Source organism: Puccinia triticina, chromosome 18A, assembly GCF_026914185.1.
Source record: "Puccinia triticina chromosome 18A, complete sequence".
In the NCBI taxonomy this organism is placed as follows: domain Eukaryota; kingdom Fungi; phylum Basidiomycota; class Pucciniomycetes; order Pucciniales; family Pucciniaceae; genus Puccinia; species Puccinia triticina.
The window spans coordinates 3,774,089-3,795,000 of record NC_070575.1 but is presented as its reverse complement, the minus strand read 5'-3'; the positions used below and the strand labels follow the sequence as shown (position 1 = coordinate 3,795,000).

At 49.2% G+C, this 20,912-nt stretch overlaps 1 protein-coding gene across 1 annotated transcript; it reads left to right on the top strand.

The window, feature by feature from the left end:
* Nucleotides 1–9,169: 9,169 nt before the first annotated feature.
* On the top strand, nt 9,170–10,071 carry PtA15_18A406 (uncharacterized protein; the record flags this gene model as incomplete). Its single annotated transcript, XM_053164942.1, has 4 exons — nt 9,170–9,256; nt 9,323–9,679; nt 9,755–9,844; nt 9,913–10,071. 4 exons carry the CDS (start codon nt 9,170–9,172, stop codon nt 10,069–10,071), a joined length of 693 nt encoding a protein of 230 aa, XP_053028901.1.
* Between the last annotated feature and the right edge of the window lie 10,841 nt (nt 10,072–20,912).

Genomic DNA, 20,912 nt, shown 5'->3' with positions numbered 1-20,912 from the left:
CTTGCTCAGTACAACTAAACAGATCAGCAACAGGGAAGCCTTAGCATCATGTGGGGTTGCAACTTGGTAAAATAAGCCAATTTCTACCGTTCGCCACACCAATGCGGGCTAAGAGGTGGATGGCACGGTTAAGCGGTGCCAAAATTGACGGAGTACGTATTCCAAGACCATTCAAATCTGAGGACCGTGATGCCTCTGTTCTTGTGTTGGACGATTGTCCAAAGTGGGAATTCGCAGCAGGGGTGTACTTTTGCGTTGCGTTTGTGTTTACTTCTTGCAAAAGGAGTGTGGGTTACAAAATTCGGTACGGCACTCAAAGGGCGCCTGGGTCAACATTTGTACGATCAGCGCCCTACCTCTTTGGAGACAGCCATCTATGTAAATATGTAAATAAATATGTAGTATGCTTGGTGGCACCAGAGATTGGCTAGGACCTTGATCGCTCGGTGGCTCATTTCCCATGCCCTGCTCTACAAAAACAAGTTACATCAGGCAAGTTTTCTTGTCTAAATGGCGGAAATGAATTAAAATTTTGGAACCCTAGTCGCGAATCTCTTGGACACAGATGGAGGCCTCAGGCGTTCACATTCATTAGTACACTGTGGAGGCAAAGGCTCCATTTGTAACACTTCAAAATAGCGCGGTTTTGCGAATGACAAGACCGCAATTTGACACTGACAAATTTAAAGTACATAATATGTGCGCAACCACATGAGGAAGAAGATTATGTAGAGAGGCTAACTCCAGCGATACAGTACACATTACATACTTGTGTACAACTATGGCCTCCAAGATACCCCATCGGATCGTCTTTCGCCGCATTGTGTCCATTTTCAGTGAGCCCGCCTTTGTGGCAGACAATCAGGTATTACAAACCTGTGCGGTTTCATAGTAACAGTTGGCCCCCATTGATTTGTATGTTCGTTTGTCTTGTAGTATCCATCTACATACCCCCTGGAATCGTTCATCTACTCTGAACACCTTCTAGGCTTCTCGAGCGGGCACCCTTCACTATTCTACCCACCCATAGTTTGATCCCTGAGCCAGCGTCAGGTGAGGGGCCTCGGGATAATTCACCATGAATGTCGATGAAGTTTTCTTCACGGATGAGGCGAACAATGGTGATCACACTGAAAGACGCGCTGGAGGTGATCAACTCATTTTCTCCGACTATAATGTGTACTCAACAATCTGACACCCATTGGATTGCTTGCTTCAATGTTATCTTTGCAGAGGTCCCACTGGCAACCCTAGCAGAGGGCAGCAACCATCGCCGAACGACCGCCAAAAATCGCACTCAGCAGCGACAAACAGCTCAAAATTTATCCAACATTATAACGCAGGCAGCAGACGAGAAGCCTCATCACCGTGAGAGAGTCTTGCGTAGTCTTCAGACCTTTACTTGGGCTATGATGGGCCTATCACCTCATGCTAAGCCACAAGAACTTCCAGCAACGGTATCGGCAGAGGAACTCGCCTCTTGGGACTCGTGGAGGGAGCGCCGCAAGGACGCGTTCAGTCAGCGTTTGAAAGAAGCAACCGATAAACACCCGGAGGCGAATGAGCAGGAAATCAAACACATCCGTAAAACTGTGATTGACCAGCTCAAAAGTCGTCTTGTGCCAGTCACCTTCCACGCTGCTCCCTTTGCCGCCAGCTCGGCAGTCTCCTTACACGTGAAGAGGGAAATGGAAGCTGACTTAGCCAAGCATGGATTTCACCGTTTCACATTTAATTGGGATGCTGCGTTTGCGCACGATGTCTTGTGGAACACGGTCGCGGTGGACATTACGGTCCGGAATTGGCTCCCGTGGGCGAAGCGCACCCATGTTGATGTTGCCAAATCATCGATCCCGGGCATTAAATCTCGTTTTTCCAGTGGATCACCAATCAAGGGTTGACCAGGGCAAAGGTACAACTCACCCCCGTCGAAGTTGCCGCGCAGAGGAAACACACACAGTACGTGAGATCTACGAAGAGGAAGGTAAGATGACGTACCAAAACTATGTTGCATCGGACTTGATCACCACCAATTGACCAAGATAATACCTTGTTTTACTTATTTCAGATTGCCTCTCTGCGTGCGGACACTTTTCTGGCAGTCTACCCAGATAAGAAGATTCTGGGACACTTACTTCGTGACCCGGATGCAGTCTCTGACTTCAAGGAAGACAATGCGAACACCATGCCACGACGAGTGAGTGCACATTGGCGCAGCCCCGGCATGGAAAAGATTGTTCGGTCTCTTGACCGCGTTGCATTGAAGCGCGCCAAAACCACCCAAAAAAAAATGTCTGTGAGAGGCCTTCTGGACCAAAAGGACGTCCGGGCGCCGACTGCGGAAGAGCAAAACGACCAACATGTCCCTGCCCGCTTCCCCCAAGATGCGTACGACGCCAACTATCTACTCGAAGAGGGAGAATTCCAAGCAGACCATCTCACCACCAAACCGATGGATATAGAGAATCTCGGGAACAAGATGGTTAGGAAAGCATTTGGCACTGGATCTGGCTTGCCCGCGGTTAATGGCTTGTCTGGTCAAACTGGGCCAGCTCCGCCAGCGACTCATGCAAGAACGCAACAGCATCCCGCCCCGGCTTCCAGCAATACGGCAGGGCCCTCTGGTTCTGAGGTGCAAATGTCAGAATAAATGTGCGTGAAATTGATAAGGTTGATATATTTTCTCAAAACTGATTAGAAATCTTGAATTGGGGTGTGTTCTAGCGTCGGCGGCCTAGTAGGCGGTGACAGGGAAGGGCTACTTGGAACATTTGGACATTGGAACCTTCTTTTATGGCAAGCGGGATTTGTGGATTGTTGTCTTGATTTTTTTACTCTCTACAATAAGGCGGAATTGCCACCAAATAAAATCTGGCTAGGAATTCAGTTTATAGAAACATGTAAGCTCCGTCGGTTGGAATGGCGACTTATATATACTGTAAGTAGTGGAAAGATCTTATCTCTATATACATGTATATAGAGTTTCACACGGTGCTATCCTATGGGATGTTTGATGGATATAAATAAGTCTGGGCGATTCATGGAATGTATCCGGTGGAGGTGGAGGAGTTATAACAGGACAACATTTCACTTTGGTGAATCACCTTTGTAGCTGGCGGGGATTTCTCCTGTAGCAATCGCCGACTTGTATGCGGTGGTTTGTTCCTTTTTGAGAGGCGGTCCTTTTTGGAAACAAATGGTTAGTCATATGTACATGGAGCCGCCGTGCATGTGGGGACAAATACTAACCTCTGCGGAGCTGGGCACGGCGGGCAACCCAAAGGGCATAAAAGTTGGGCATTTGTGAGCTGCCCAACTGCATGAATTTGGCCTCCTGCATTACACCGTCGTAATAATAATGCATGTTCTTCAGGACGTGATCATCAGCCAAGACCTTCTCAAGGGGGGTTCTGGAGTCGTGGGCTGGTTCGAGTTCCGTGTTGATTCGATTCTGCATGGATGCAACTACCCCGTCCAACCATGCCTTCTGGGCAACAGTGAGAATCTTGGAGCCGGCACTGCCTTGTGGCGCCGGGATTGCATGATCCATTGATGAGTGTGGTCAAATGTGAGGTAGGTGATTGAGCTACAAATTCTGCACACGCCACAAGAACCAACAATGGATGGGATAGGGCTCATATATGAGGAGGCTCTCCCAGGCGGCAGGGGGAAGGGGCCACCGTCGTCCCCACTGCCAGATGAAGCATCTTGAAACGTGCTTCAAGGGAAGCAGGGGCAGGTCACCCCATTGGGGGATTGCTGGGAGGCAAATCCAAAAGAAACACGTGTGTATGATAGGTGGGCATGATTGGAGATAGTGATTTGGGTTACCCGGTGCGGTGGGCTAGGGTTGAGACACTGACAGGGGCAGAAGAACAACACACCATCAATTACCATCAATGATACATGGAGGGCTCCACTTGTAAATCACCCACTGCCAACACTATGGTGCAGGTGGTGAGCCAGATCAAGGAATTGTTTGATCTGGCGGCCTGTAGATCAAGCACGTTGGACCTTGGCAACCGCGGCACTCGTGTGGTAGAACTCAAAACCAGCCGGCGCAATTCGGGCCCACCCAGACACGTGGTTCTGCTATCCAATCTTTCTATTGATTGGCTAGCGTGAGTGAAACTGACCTACACCAAGCTGACCTACACCAAGCTGACCTACACCACGCTGACCTACACCACGCTGACCTACACCAAGCTGACCTACACCAAATGGATTAATGTAAGCTGCTGCATGCAGTGGCCCATCTTGGTGAGTGAAAAGGATTGGCCGGTCCTGGACCTAGCTCTCCGCATGCAGACTGGTCGAGCCGGGGGCGGAAGGGTGCGGGGTGGGAGTCGTTGCCTACTGGTCACCATACTTAGTATAGCGTCCAAGCTCTCTAAGTACGGAGGTATGTGTGCAAAACTCGCAAAACCTGTGAGTTAGGAAAGATAAGGGAATGTGCATACAGGTTTAAGGTCCTGCTGTGCTCTTCTGACACGGCTGAAGAACACTCATCAAGTGCAGGTTTCATTATACATGGATTTGGACGATTGTCCAAACGGGAAAATGTGAGTGTAGATGGGGACAACAACAGTCACACTTTCCAGGCAGAAGCCTGGGGATTTGAGACTTGGACGATCGTCCAAAAAGCTTGCGAATTTTACAGATGTTTCAGGACTCACAAAGCGTCCCGGGGGGAACTCGTTAGGCCTGGGTCACACCATCGTCATGAGACATGAGGTCATTGTGGTGGGAATGAGGCATGCTTGGGCGTGTGGATTTGTTGGGAAGCCGTAAGCTCTGGCCACCCTTGTGATTAGATTATCAATTGCAAAGTACCCTGAAGTTTATGACAACGCGGCAAGGGCTACATTTATTCTTCTAGGGTTCATGGCCAAGATTAGATCCCACACCCCGTGGTATTCAATATTTGAAGTGATTGGCCCGCATGAGCGACACTGACGTGCGCAAAACAGACCCACAAGCGGAAGAGCCACATGCAGTTCCGGTAGGTAAGGGAAAGTAATGGCACGGTCCCGGGGGGCCTGGGCGCAAGACCGATCAGTGCAACCCCGGGTGGAGGGGTGTAGAGTGGCTATTTCAAGTTAGTTAGACTTCTAGACACAACATTCACTATGTAAGTATGTTTAAAAAACTCGGAAGACATTAGGAGAGATAAGTCAAAGGACAAGGCTGATTGGTCGGGTCCTGCTATGCTCTTCCAAGAGGAGCATAGAAACACTGGTGCGGCAATTGATTGCAACAGTGATTTGGACAATCGTCCAAAGTGAAGAGTGGCTTGAAATCGACGGATTGAGATAAATCGCAGGTACAGCATTCGGGGGGTTAATCAAGACTTGGACAATCGTCCAAAACACTTGACAAGAGGGGTGCAGATGTCGGAGGAGTTGCCATCTGTCCTGGCGGATGGTCATGCGATGACTGATTCGCCCGTGTGATACCCTGGGGACAAGGCGGTGAGCTCAGGTGAAGCATAGGGAAACAGGGAAGCGAGAGAGGGTGGTTCACTTACTAGATGGTGAACTATGGCCACCGAAACTGTTTCAATATCTATTCCAAAAACTCCTGAAACATTCGCCAACACCGCCACATGTCCAATGACATTTTTGATGCATATCACAATTGTTTTGGGGGGCTTTGGTCTTGTGAGTAATCGGTAATGGAGGCTAGAAATCTCGCGGTAAGGGTTGACTCAAGAGCCCTGCTGGTCAAGGTCCACAAAAAGGCCTACTTGTGCAAATATGGCGCCAGGAATCTTCTCAGTGGCAAAGATCGTTTGTATACTTCCAAAGAAGTCCTTGCCTCCCAAGGTAAAGTGGATGTACGAGTTTCCAGCATGGCCTGTCTCGACGGTGTAATTCTTCTTTTGTGCATCCTTGAAATACGGCTGGAAAAACGCCATAGGTTTTACAATTGTAGAATCCGACTGATCAACTCCCGGAGTATCACGTACCCATTTGGTTGAAGAGTACGGGGGGCATGTGTTGAGGTGATCTAGCCATTTGTCGTATATTCCCGCCTGAAGCGGAGTTAGAGACTTTGTCGGCTGTGTCCCCTGCGCGCCCTTGTCAAGATTCACATCATCCGTCAGACCACTCAGACGCTTCAATGTAGCCTGCTTGATCCATCGTTGAAAGATTGTCTTGCTCAGAGTTTCTGCAGGGAGCTTACAGTAAGTTGATTGATTGCCTAACAGTTTAAATCACAGGTTAGAAGAGATAGAGCTCACCGGGGTGATTGTTTGTTTTAGCTTTGCCAAGGAGGCCGTTTAAACGTTCTTGAGCCCAAGCTGCAAAGGAAGCAGGCGGGCCAAAGCGTTCAATTACCCCCGGGAAGTGCTGTAGGATATGGATATTGGGTTTAGATTTCACGTTTGGCCAGTTGGCGAGAGTGTGTCCCCTGTATCGTTGGATCGCCTCACTAATTGAGCTGACATTTTCGTTCGTTATTGTACGATGGCTCAACATATGGACGATGTGAACTAGTTTTACCAAGTTGTCTGATAATATCTTGTGATCCTTGTTTGCATTGCACAGGTTCCACAAAGGCAATAATACAAGTGGGTAGAAAACGGCGTACAAGATCCCCCATTCGGCTGCTTTAAGGGAGCCTGCACTGGCGGCGCCTAACTGGTGAGGTAGACGGTCCACCCAAGATGGTAGTGAGGTTTGCTCAATCGCCCTCCGCACACTGAGAAGCTCCTCCGGGAGTAGACTAGGCATCAGATCATCTAAATCCCGGTCCGCAACACTGTCCTCCTCGTCGTTGGTTTCCGCTTCGCTCGCCATGCTTTGAGATTGTCTGGATCCTTGGCTTCGTGCTCTGCGCGGATGGGCTGTTGCTTTACTTGACTGACTGTTATTTTGGTTACTTAGGCGAGCTCTTAGACTGTATTGATGCACTGTTGCCACGGACGCTCGCGATCCTCGCGATGAATTTGCTTGTCGTGCATCGGCTGATCAAATCGCCTCCTGCTGAGATGTGGCGGCCAACACTTGAAGATTTGCTGTAGTCAATCGGCGCTTTGCAGGGTGTTCGTCCTCCTTGGCAGGACGTTTCTTGCTCGCAGTTTTCCTCTCTAGTAACACCTCAAACACGGTGGCTTTGGCGCTTGGCTGTTTGTTTGCAAGCTTCTTCAGATCGGCCTCAAGTTTCTTGCCTGTGACAGCTAATCCGAAGTAGGACAGGGAATGGTCTTTCAGCACGCCTAGCATTAGGGCATGCATAACATCAATAGTTGAGTGTTCTAAGGGCTTCCAATACGGAAGTTCGTTCAATGGGCTATAGCGGACACCTTGTTCCTTGACTATGGCCGTCTTGCGCATACGGTCTGGGCTATCCAGCCATTTTTTGGCCCATTCAATGTGATCTTCATGCTTTCGTGGAGGAAACTGCTGTGGATCTACGATGTCGATCTTCGACCGAAGGAGCTTACAGAAAGAGCAAAATAAGGTTGCTGAATGAGAAGCAAATCCGGCCACCTTACGCAGTGCTGGGAGATCAGCAATCAGGGGTAGCATAATCGCGCGTATGGTTCGTCCAGTGGGAAATTGTGATGTTTCATCGAAGTGTACCCCAGTAGAAAATGCCAAGAACTCGTCCACAAGCGGTTGCAGGACATTGTATATGTGATCGGCTGGGGGCTGGCCTGGAGTAATCCCAAACAGAAAAATGTTTTCCTCTAGATAGCGTTTGCCTGGAGGCAAGTTTAGACACACCAGGGTTATAGCGCCGGCCTCCAAGCACTTGCTACCTATCTTGTTGCCGTGGGGGTTGAACCAGTCGACGTACAGACTGAATACGAGGTTGCCGGATTTGCTTGCGTACGGTTCCGAATTGGTGCTGGGGAATCGGAGAGTAGTCCATACGCTGCCATCCCAAAGATCCCTCATTACACCATCTTGCCGTGCGTAACGCAACGGTGCATCGATCAGGTCCTCAAAGTTGGGGCAGATAAGCTTCCTCTGCAGCCAATCTTTCAGGTTCTGGTAGCAGAAACCCTTAATCGGCCGCCAAGCAGGTTTCCCAGACGCTGTGAATTCCTTGAAAACCGGCTCTTCACACTTCCTGATTTGCTCATTTGATGTCGATAGGCTCCTTGCGGTTGTGAAGAATCAAGCCGTACAATGAGTTGTCACGGTAAGGTGGATCTTTTGTTTGGCCCAACTTTTGGTATCTGGAATTGCTTCGTATAGCGTCCAACATTTTGGGCAAGCTGCACGCTCTTGAAAACTACAATCTAGCCCCAGACGCCGTGTGACCGTTCTCATTTTGGCCAGTATGTTCTTCAGCATGATTGCCGTTTGAAAACCAAACCTGTTCCCCAGCCATGTTAACTTCTGCTTCTCATCTGCCAGGAATCTCTTGCAAGCCGCTTCGCTCACGTAATCCTCAAAGTGGAACCGGCAGGCTTGAAGCAAAACATGCAGAACATGTCGATCGAGGAAGCGAAACTCCTTGTCTAGATCTCCACTTTGCACCGCGGGGGGATTATTGTTGGTAGGGTGAAGGCCGCGGCTCGGACCAGCAGTGGTGGATTGCAATATAGCAGCCACGTCGTTAGTGTTCAGTCCCATTGGGCGGTTATCCTGTGTGACGGCAGCTTGGTGTTGTGGATTTCCTGATCCTGTTGAACACATTTTGGGTTCGACGACCAGGGACCTGCGCTGTGGGGTAGGATCTTGGTTATCGGCAGGTCTTGTTCTAAGTAAGACGTTCAATTCTGAAATTCTTTGGTGCTTTCAAAAAGACACGTCCGACAACGGGACCCCCATTTGTTCGACACCACTTTGGTCCCGGTAAACCTTTTGCCGGCACCCCGATTCTTCGCAGCTACACACCCTCATTGACTAGGATGCAAACAGTCAGCATTCTTACCACGCGCATTTCAGCTAAGGGGAGATGTGGGTATACTTACGAGCGGTGGTGTCGTTTTTGTTCTGTGGTTGACTTGGCCAATGGCGTTCAAAGTTTTCCGGAGATATACTGCGAATATTCTGGGCAGTCAGGCTGCACAAGCACTTTGTGCGAATTTGAGTGTGGGTTAGTCAGCATACATTGGCCCCAAATTACCCCGGCCCAGCCGGGCCCTCGACAAATACCTCACACACGTACACTGCCAAGAACCCGACCAGCAAACCATCCAATCAACATCATGGACTTCAATTCTGGCCATCCGTCTTCTGATACCAAATGGATCTTAGAGATACTACCACCAATGGCCTTGGCAGAAGATCATGTTGTAAGTGGTTGGGGAACAGTTCTCTAGAAATCAGACTAATGCTTGGTGACTTGTGCCTTACGGCAGAATTCCTTGCCTTGTCAACCAACTCTTCCAGGAGACCATCCGCGCAGTTCAGCCACCGTAGTTTACAACAGAACCGTACTTTTGGAAAACCGCCAGTCTAGTACTGATGGGCCTCCTTCTACGTTCTGCCGCCGTACAATCTTTTGGAACAAGCGCTTGTGCGTTGATCTGGTTAAGTTCTTTGCCGATTGGTTTTTGAGACACCAGGAGCTCGTCAAGAAATCCTCCGCATTCCTTGTGAAGGCCACCTACTCCGCCAACTTTGCAGACGTCTTGCAAGCATACCCACAACTCAATGGGTTTGTTCAAATCGTGGAGATGAAGGGTCAATACACTCATCTTTGTCAGATGTGGAAGGTAAGTGGCTGCTTTCCATGGATCATTCACGTAATCAACAGACCCAAGCCTCTAATCAGCCACATACTTTGCCAGACCATTACAGAGCAAATGGAGGTCTCTGCGGGGGATCCCATTCCCGTTGAATTTGCAGATTGCGTCTCGAGAGCTGGAATGAGACCTCTAGTGAGTAGTCAACCACACGACCAATGTGCCATGTTCCCCTCCGCCTCTAATGCCATCATTCTGTCCAGGTTTATGTCTTGCTCAAGGATGCCATTGGCAAACATCGACACATTGAAACTGCTTGCATAATCGTGGAGGCCCCTGCAGACAAAATCTCAAAATCTACAGCCGCATGCGCATCATTCTTGATCGAAGGACTTCAGGCCGAATTATCAGCCTCCCAGTAGTATTCAGAGGTTCATTTCTTTATCTCACCATTTCAGATCTACCCAGCGTAACTTAGGACCATCACCAGATGCGCGAGTTTGAAGGTGGCTCCGACCAGTTGCTTGTTTCCTACACTTTTCCCATGTACTTTTCCCCTTTGTATCAATGTGGAATGAATCTGGAAGTTTTTTCTCACTTGGACGATCGTCCAACTGATGTGTTTCACACGTCCCAGTCAAATGCTCCTCTTCGGGTCTTACTTCAGAAAGAACCATTGTGATGTACATCCCAGTATCTCCGGCAAACAATAATCTGTTGGTTTGTCTTCCCAGCCATCTGATGTTACCTATCCTCACGTCACCTACCATCACTCGACACATCCTGTTGAGTTGAGTTACCTTGTCAACTTGGACGATCGTCCAAGTCCATCAGAGACGTAGGCAGAGCCAAGACGCTCCTACTACCAATGTTGCTGCCACAAAACACACAAAATGTAGTTCTGTAAGGCGTAGGGATTAAAATTGCCCCCTATAGCTGCTGGAAGACTTGGACGATCATCCAAGTGACAATAATGTCTTGATTTCCGCAAACATGCCAGCCTCCCACATCCAATCGGGCATGGTGCATTTTGGAGGTGCCTACAGAATCAATGGGGATCTTCACGCATCAATGGAAAACCACTTTCCAAACTACCCATTGTCTGGTCAGGCCACCGCCGCCAGCCGGCACACATTGCCCACCGCAACAGTATTTGTCCTCTGCTGCCCCCGCCGAGTTCCCCATTACAGTAAATATTACTCCGACTTGTCACACCCTCCGATATGGCCAACCCGACTGGCCTCCAGAATGGCTCAATGCCAACGACTGTCTCTAACCTCCGTTCAAAACTGCGCACAAGCGGAATTCCAACTGGCAATTCCGCATTCGCTCGGTCCATCCACGACTTCACCAGGGTTGTCCTTGGGGTCAAAGCTGCCAAGAGTGACCTTCCTCCTGCGCCACCACAATCACAACTTTTGACTTTCAAGACTCCATCAAACGAGGCATCCGCTAGTAGTGTTATCCTTGCCTGCTTCCGTTCATACCTCTCAGAACACAATGTTGCAGACCTCGAAGTTGGAGGGAGAATCAAGTGTATGGCCCACTTCAATGTTCAACATGTTAGCTTTGCATGGGATCAATCGCCAGATTCGCCTTTTAACGCGTGGTTCGCCAGTATGATATTGAAGCATTGGACTTTTGCAAAGAATACCGGCCTCTTGTACAAATACGCCATCTCACCCAACGACGACACAGCTGCTCACGGTCAAAAGGTTCTGTTCCGTTGGATTCACGGGCGTCAAGCTGATCTTCGACAATTGACTCGAAACGTCAACTGGCGTCAACTCAAGGCCGCCCGTGAAAAACGTAGCAAAAGGAAGAAGCAGGTCTGTCTCAAATCTAGGTTTCTCACAACAGCCGCAATCTTTCTGACTGCTAATCTCTTTTGTTGTCACTCGCGCATCTTTGCAGTTAAGTGATCATCGCGTGGACACTTGTGTGGCATTGGCTCTCCCAGCAACTTTAACCCGGATCTTCATGGACCCCGCTTGCACATCTGACACGGAAGAAGATGAAGCAGGGAACCTCCATTGCATGCACGTGCCGTGGCGCTCTCAAGAAATGACTCAATTTGCTCACAAGTTGGACGAGGCCACGGTGGATTGTTTGCGCAAGGAAAAAGGCGTTCAATACGTACAAAGGGCCAAATTACTTGAACTGCGTCGACGCGATCCTATCCACATACCCGAAGTCTTCCCAGTACCTATCGGTCTCCCGCAAAATTGCTACGCTCCCATCTTCCTCCAATCCCGAGGCCAGGTTTCCCACGAAGTCTTGCACACAGACAATCAACCTTGTGAATTTCCTGCTATCTGATGCTGTTTCTGTTGTTGTAGATGAATGGATTCCATCATGATCCTGACCGCCTTCTTTGTGCTCTCACCTGCTTGATCCAACGCTAAGCTGTTTGTCCGCTCTCATCAGTTTGAGATGTGTTTGCCCATATGTAAAAAGAAATGTCTTACTGTGCTAGCTCCTTTTTCCTTTTCTGTATCTACAAATGTTGACAAGTACATATTCATTCAATCATTTTGAACCTAAGATGTGAAGAGTCATGTATATAGCGCACCTCGATCATATTTGCTTCAATGCTTCCCTTTATGAAGTAACAAACAATCTGTGTAGTGCGGTGTTGGCCTAGCCGATAGGCGCGATCTGTTGCCTGGTCTTCCACACTTGGATTCCAGCAGGGGTCCTGCAGCCGTGTAGGCGTCAATATAAGTGTGCCAATGGCCTTTGCTTTGTATCCTGGACTCACCATCAAGTAAACCTTATGCGTACACGTCAGGTCAATCCCCACTCCACCTGCCCCGATGGTGGCCAAAAGCACTTGAACATTAGGCTCATGCCTAATTCTGTCTAAGCTCTTTTTCCTCTGCTGTAATGAGCGGCTCCCATCTAGTTGTTCAAAGGCAATCTTTTCTGCACCGAGTGCATTGCCCACACTGGAAAGAATCCTCAGCAACATAGACATATTTCTATAATCAGGTAAAATGTTCACATCAGTCAACTCACATCTGCAGGAAGGATGTCCACTGAGAGAAAACAACCGCCTTGGGAACTTCGCTACCTTGCTCCGAGTATAAGTGCCTCTTCAGATCCGTCATCAAATGTAAAATTTTTGGACTGTCACGCCACGTTGTCTCCTTCTTTGGTAGATCGTATTGCCATCCATCAATCAACCCTGGGTGATCACAATATAGTCGCAGCATCGTTAATTCTTGAAAAAACTCAGATGAATCCCAGCTTCCACCGCCTCTGTCCACTCCGAATTTGGCGGCAAAATCGTGATATTGGTTGTGGTAGTCTTCTTGCCAAGGTTCCGGGAGTGGAAGGCCTACATATTCTTCGACTTTAGGCGGGAGGTGGAGAACTTCTGTTTTCAGTCTCCACAACGACACAGTGGCCAGTAGCTGTTGAAGCAACTCGATGGCCTTCGCAGATTTACGTTGTATGTTTGGTTCGATAAATGTCTGCCACACTTCTTCCCTCGACCACGGGTCCACTCGTATGAATTTTAGTAAGGTGTACAGGTCACTCAAGTGATTCTGCAAGGGTGTTCCGGTCAAGCAGAGTGTTCTTTGCGCTTCCAAAGCTATAATGGCTCGGCTTCGCTTGGTTGCTGCGTCACGTATCAGACTAGGAAGTAAAAAACAATCAGCAGTGTCTTCCATAAAATTCCAAGGATCAGAATTAACTCACTGGGCCTCGTCCAATATGGTGCAAAACCAGGTCACTTCAAACAACGCCTCACACCTGGAATCATAAAGATTTGCTACAGTGTCATAAGTGACTAGAACGATATCGTTGGCCCACAGGTTTGGAGCTGTCCACTTTTTTCGCTCCTCTCCATGATACACCGCGTATTTCGTGAAACTCAGGTCAAGGTGCTTGCGGATCTCCGCATCCCAATTGGGTAACGTTGATAATGGGCATATCACTAAAGTCGCCCTTGTGTTGCGCTCTTTCGTCGTAGCAAAGGATTTGGCGGCATTCTTCAATGTTAAAATTAGCGCTAGGGAAGTTAAAGTCTTTCCAAGCCCCATATCGTCAGCAAGGATTGATCCTTGACTGTTGTGATTAATTTGCTTGGTCGTTCTCCCGGTAGTTGCTGTATGGTGAAATGCTTGCCTCAGCCACTGACAGGTCGATGAACGCCAAAACGTCGACAGTGTTGTTGATTCGGGGGATTCCAACTTCAGAATGAACTCCATGGCTTGTAGCTGGTGCGTCAAGAGCCGTGTTTTGCAGCCAGGTACCAATTTCCCAGGTGCCGCACGTTGCCCAACCTCGGCATGCAAAGCATGGGGAACCCCTAAGCATTTTTTGGGGCAGTAACTTTCGATGATTTCGACTTTCAGATCGCTCTCTTCAAATGTCCGGAGTACCTCGGCGGAGTGTTCAGAAGCTGAGAACAGCATCAACATTACGGTCAGAGTTGGTGTCGGTGAGGGAGAAGCGAAAACGGTGGCATCCATAATGACTGTGGGGTACAATGTCTTCGGGGGGTTCTCAAGACCTAAAAAGGTATTCAGCTCCATTGAAACCGTGCCGGTAGGGCCCACAAGCAACTTGTTCAAAACGTCCGATAGTGGTCGGCTGACATGACCGACCTCTGCGCCAGGCCAGGTAAAAACTTTGATGGTTTCTGGTCCTTTTTGAAGGAGCCACCTGTGACACTCAAATTCTTCGGTCCCAAACCGAGAAAAAAAAGTACTCATCTCCGGTTTGGGACCGTATTCATTGCTGAGCTGGGGAGGCTGGCTCACCAGCACATACCTCATGGCTCATGCAGCTCACCCAATGCAGGCACTGAGTCAGCTCCTCCAGCTCCACCCACCACACACCTTTTCAGCTCTCCCAGCTCTGGCCCAAGGCAAGATTGCCAGCTCTCCCAGCTCCACCCACCACACACCATCCCAGCTCTTCCAGCTCTGGCCCAAGGCAAGACTGCCAGCCCTGCCAGCTCTGTGACCAACAACACACCATCACAGCTCTTCCAGCTCTGGCCCAAGGCAAGACTGCCAGCCCTGCCAGCTCTGTGACCCACAACACACCATCCCAGCTCTTCCAGTTCTGGCCCAAGGCATGACTACCAGCTCTCCCAGCTCTGGCCCCAACCACCATCCCAGCTCTTCCAGCTCTGGCCCAAGGCAAGACTGCCAGCCCTGCCAGCTCCGTGACCCACCACACACCTTCCCAGCTCTTCCAGCTCTGGCCCAAGGCAAGATTGCCAGCTCTCCCAGCTCCACCCACCACACACCTTCCCAGCTCTTCCAGCTCTGGCCCAAGGCAAGATTGCCAGCTCTCCCAGCTCCACCCACCACACACCATCCCAGCTCTTCCAGCTCTGGCCCAAGGCAAGACTGCCAGCCCTGCCAGCTCCGTGACCCACAACACACCATCCCAGCTCTTCCAGCTCTGGCCCAAGGCATGACTACCAGCTCTCCCAGCTCTGGCCCCAACCACCATCCCAGCTCTTCCAGCTCTGGCCCAAGGCAAGACTGCCAGCCCTGCCAGCTCCGTGACCCACCACACACTTTCCCAGCTCTTCCAGCTCTGGCCCAAGGCAAGATTGCCAGCTCTCCCAGCTCCACCCACCACACACCATCCCAGCTCTTCCAGCTCTGCCCCAAAGCAAAACTGCCAGTCCTCCCAGCTCCACCCACCACACAATCCAGGCTCTTCCAGCTCTGGACAGAGGCCTGACTTCCAGTCCTCCCAGCTCCACCCACCACACACCATCCCAGCTCTGGCCCAAGGCAAGATTGCCAGCTCTCCCAGCTCAGGCTTCCAAGACTGCCAGCCCTCCCAGACCCACCCACCACACACCATCCCAGCTCTTCCAGCTCTGGCCCAAGGCAACATTGCCAGCTCTTCCAGCTCCGGCCGTCACACACCATCCCAGCTCTTCCAGCTCTGGCCCAAGGCAAGACTGCCAGCCCTGCCAGCTCCACCCACCACACACCTTCCCAGCTCTTCCAGCTCTGGCCCAAGGCAAGATTTCCAGCTCTCCCAGCTCCAGATGCCAAGACTGCCAGCCCTCCCAGCTCCACCCACCACACACCATCCCAGCTCATCCAGCTCTGGCCCCAGGCAAGACTACCAGCCCTCCCAGCTCCACCCACCACACAACATCCCAGCTCTTCCAGCTCTGGCCCAAGGAAAGACTGCCAGCCCTGCCAGCTCCACCCACCACCCACCTTCCCTGTGAGCCTGAGTCTCTAAAGTGACACAAAGAAAAGGTGGGCACTGTTTGTATTTCTTGGGACAAAGAACTACAAACAAAAAGAGGAAAGAAGAGAGAGAAGAAAATAGAGAAAGAGAGAGATATGATCTGGAGGTGGTCTATCTACTCTTTATAAGAGGATCCTCAAAGTCAACTTGAACAACCTGGAAAATTTGTAAGGAAAGCTGTGCCAGACCAAGAAGGGCTACAGCCTCTGTGCGCACCAGTGAGACTGTGGGGGGACACTGAACAGTAAACTACTCAGCTCTGATTTTTAGACAAAGTCTAGGTTTAACAGAGGAACATTTGATCTTGAGAGAGTTGGGTAAAATGTGAAGAAAGAGAAACAGTCAAGAGACAACAGAGTTTTACTCTGAGATAATCAAGGTTCAAAGAAAGGTATACTCACTGTCAATATCCTAGGTGCCTGTGACAGTACGTGTATCCTTTTGGGGTGATCCTGGGTTATCTGGGGGTGTGGTTCTGGTGTGCTGAAGTCTGTAGATCCTTCTCAGGCAAGGGGGATCCTGAATTCGAAAATTTTCAGAGTTTGCTTACATAATTACATATGTACAAGTGGTTGGCGCGCCTGGTAGCGCTGCCACATCACAACTGTGCATGCACACCATAACTCAAGAACTCAGGGAAGGAGTAGAGTTACAAGGAATTGGTGAGTTGTAACTAGGGTTAAAATTGCATGAGGAAACAGAATAAATATGCAGTCAAAATAAGTATAACTCTTGAGATTAAAAATATATGAAGTAATTTATATGTAAGAGTGTAGAAAAGGCAGACTTTATGGCAGCTACACTGACTCTAAGGCTGACATTCCCAGCTCTTCCAGCTCTGGCCCAAGGCAAGATTGCCATCTCCCCAAGCTGGGGCCGCCACACACCATCCCAGCTCTTCCAGCTCTGGCCCAAGGCAAGACTACCTGCTCTCCCAGCTCTGGCAGCCACACACCATCCCAACTCTTCCAGCTCACAACCAGCTCATCCAGCTCCTCCTGCCACATAAATACCCAGCTCTTAGGTCCCCCCCCCTTCCACACCAATATCTCAATATGCACTTCTGCCACCTATCCAGCTAATAGAGCTCCTTCTGACACACATATACAAAGCCCATACCCCATGAACCTAGCTCTTGTAGTTCCTCTGGCCACATAAATATCCAACTCTTCCAGCCCTTTTTCCACATATATAACCAGCTCTTACACCCATAAAGGGTAGTGGCATTACAGATAACAGTAATGTAATGTTAATTTAAGTGTTTTACACTGTAATAGTTACAGTTAATATTAACAGTGGTGTGCTACATTATTGCACCCCTGCTTTCATCATTTTTTTCTACTCTTTATGTTATTGGGGAAAGCCTTGCACCAGATAAAAAGCTGATTTTAGCGCCAAAGAAGCCTGTGCAGGCTTCTTACCACTTTATCCAAGCAATAAAGTAGCATAACAGCTTCAAAAAAAACCTGGTATTCTAACCATATGCCTATCAAATGTCAGTTAGTAGTAACATAACATCATTTGGAGTGTATGTTATGTATTTTTGAACTAAATGCATTAAATTCATGCATATGAGTGTGATCCCTATACATTTTGGATTTAGTGGAGATCTGTTTGGAAAACTCAATCTGATGCAGATGTTGGGTTAAACTTGCCTTAATTGGCAGTAACGCTCTGTTTGGACCCCATTTTAAACTTGCTAAATGGCAATGCTGAAAAAAAGTGGTCTTTTAGCACAGCGCAGCTGGAACTGCTGCGCAGTCAGCTTAAAAAGCAGTAGCACAGCCCCATTCCTGCTGTGCTACCAGGCCCTGCTTTTTACCCACAGAGCAGTAGCTCAGTGGGCAGCGCAGCTCCTTTCAGCACTGGGCAGCAGCCACCAAACAGCTGCACTGTGCTTTTTTGGCTGGCAGCTGGGCTATACTGCCAGCTCAAAAAGCTGTAGCGCAGCAATGGTTTGGCTGAGCTACCGGATCCCTGCTTCTTGCCAGACCCAAAAAGCTGTTGCGCAGCGGCGGCTACTGTCAGTGCCGGAAAACAGCTGAGCTTCACGCTGCGCTGCGCTTTTTGAAGCGCAGGGCTTTCACCCTTGTAAAGGGGTTAATTTCTCACACTGAAGCCCTGGGGGGGTCCGGAACATGAACCCAAGATGGGGGGCAAACTTTGAGTCACACTGAAAGTCGGTGCTCAAACCACAAAGAAAAACCAAGCAACTCAACCCAAAAACCACCTAGGCTCACCCAAATTCACCTGAACCAAACAGCAAATCACCTCACCAATCAACTCAAAACCTCTCACCAAATCCAATTCATCTCACCCTTATTTCAAATACAACCATGCCTCAAACCCGATCAAGTTGCCAAGCTCAATCCCCAAATGGTGAATCGAGAGGTGGAAATGGAAGTGACATCAGACAGGGCGTAGATCGCAGTTGCGGAAGTGGTGGCAGTCGCGGTCCTAGCGGTGGTTGTGGTGGTCGTGGCGGCAGTCGTGGCGGTACTGGCGGCAGTCGCGGCGGTGGTGGCGGCGGTCGTGGTGGTCGTGGTGGTCGTGGCGGTCATGGCGGCGTTTTTGGAAGTCGCGGTGGTCGTGGCGGTGGGGGAGCTGGTGGCAGTGGTCATGCTGGAGTGGGTGGTGGTCCGGTCAGAAGCGATTCATCAGATGAAGAGGAGGGGGAAGATTACAATTGGACCGATTTAACACTAGAAAACTTTGAGAGCCAACTACCTTCGTGGACTGAGAACCAACTCCGGCAGGTGATGGCAAATCAAACTAGACCCTCCAACAAAATATCGACTCAAATTCAAGAAGTACTCCTATTCCACAAAAAGAACTACATCAAGACCAAATTGATGCTTGCTTTGATTGGGAACATTACAGAGAAGATGGTCAATTCTTTCTTGTAAGTTTGCTTGCATTAACCTCCAACTTTCCGAAGATACTGATCAAACATCTACTCAGAGGAGAAGATCAGCCCCCAAGACAAAAAAGCAATTGGAATCAATATTTTGCTTTCAGCAGAGAAAGTTCAATCACACCAGGTGGGGGCATGTAATTACAATTTGGTTTTATGTAACAGCTTGTTGATAAATCTTGATTTTAGTTCCTCCAAGGGGAACCTCGTTGGGATGGGATGAAAGGAATGTCCATCTTGGCCATGCATGGGCTGCTCTCTCAATTGATGAGAAAAAAGTATTTGATGCAAGAATATTTCATTACTTTTCAAAACTTCCGACTTCTCTGGAGGAGAATGAAGACAAAAATGATGATGATGAACAGGACAACCCCGAAGATGGAGAGGATGTTCAACCCAAGAAGGGTCTTAACCCGGATGAAGAAGCCCTCTATGGACCCCTTTATCAAAAATTAGTGAATCACGAGAAGATCGAGTTCTTAATTGGCGAATCTCAGTCTCCTAGACCCAAATCTGGAATTTCGAAAAGAGCTTTAAACCACATCCTCCGAATCAATTCTGAGGTGAGTATTTTTCATTTACTTTACCATATTGCTTCAAGAACTAATATTGGTTTTTATTATAGCTTTTCACGGTGTCAAATCTCTACAACTTGACATTCTACTTGCTGTCAGCCACTCGTTCCCCTGGACCTGGAAGCTTTTGTGAAGAGCTAACCAATGGTTCAGCCTGGTTAAAAGTTGCAAACAAAAAGTGGTTGGCAAAGGAAAACTTCGAAGCCTATAGTCAAGGAAGAGACATTCAAGCTTTCCTTGAAAACGACAGCAGCTCTTCCCACCCCCGCCCACCTGCAAAGACCCCTGCAGCTAAAAGACCCAAACATTCCGACGAAGTTAGAACCCAGCTGCGCGGAGAACTTAATAAATTACTTGGTGAGCCATCCAAACCAATCCCAAACTGGATCGATATCATATGCTAATGCTTCATTTTTCTCCTAGCTGATGCCCTTGGGTGTGATAAGGCGACTTTCCCCAAGATGAAAGATCCTATAGCTCTTGTGGCAAAGGATTACCCCACTGTGAGGATTGTACGCTCTGAAAATTCGACCCTTGGGGTGGAAGCTTTAGCAATTGGTTTAGAAGCTATGATTAGTAAATATAGAGAAATGTGGCTAAAAGATATTCAAACTGGTGCCTTTACCATTGTTGCAAACAGCACCGAAGAATTGTAGTTGTGTTTGTTTTTTTCTGACTTGCAGTTTCCCATTACACCAAAATGCCAGTATTATTTTTAATAATACGCACAAGTCTTTAGCTAAATTTTGAACATGCTTTGGTTGATTGGTAGTTTAATCCCACTTTCTTAAATCCACAGAATTCTAGACCTGCAGATCTAAGTTTTGGGGTGTTTTTTTCTCACAAAATGGGGCAAAAATTGCCCCATTATTCTCACTTGGCACGTTGAATATCCCCAAAGGCCCGAAGGCCCTATGGATGACCCTCCAGCTGTGCCGGAGCAACTAGCAAAAGAGGGCCGGTTGGTAAACTAGCCAGGGAGGGCCTAACCAAGCAGTTAGGGGCCTCCCAGGGAGGGGGCGGACGAAACCGAATCCCCTGCGGATCAATCAAGTCACCTCCTCCTCTTTATATACCCACCAGCAACACCCCACCCCACCGCACCTTGAGCAAGACCACGGCCACGCCACGCGCCTCCCTAGCTACCGTAACCGCCTTGGTGGTACCTCCACCTCGCCCCGCCCCCCAACACGCCACTCCCTGGGCACCCTGCGCGACCAGCTCATCTATCCCAACTCGCACGCAGACATGGCCGCCCGCGCGACAACGACCTCCTCCGCATCCTCGCCATCGTTGACTTGGACGCCATCTTCCAGCACGAGGGCGGCTGGGACCTCGTCCGGGAATGGCGAGATGCGCTCAGCGGCGGTAATAAGCAGCGGCTCGCCATCTGCAGACTCTACTACCATTCCCCCTGTTCCCGATGGCGTGGGTTGCTTACTCTGCCCCACTCACATGTTGTTGTTAGTATGCTATTCTCGACGAATGCACGTCCGCGGTCACGCTCGATGTGGAGAAGATCATGTACGAACAC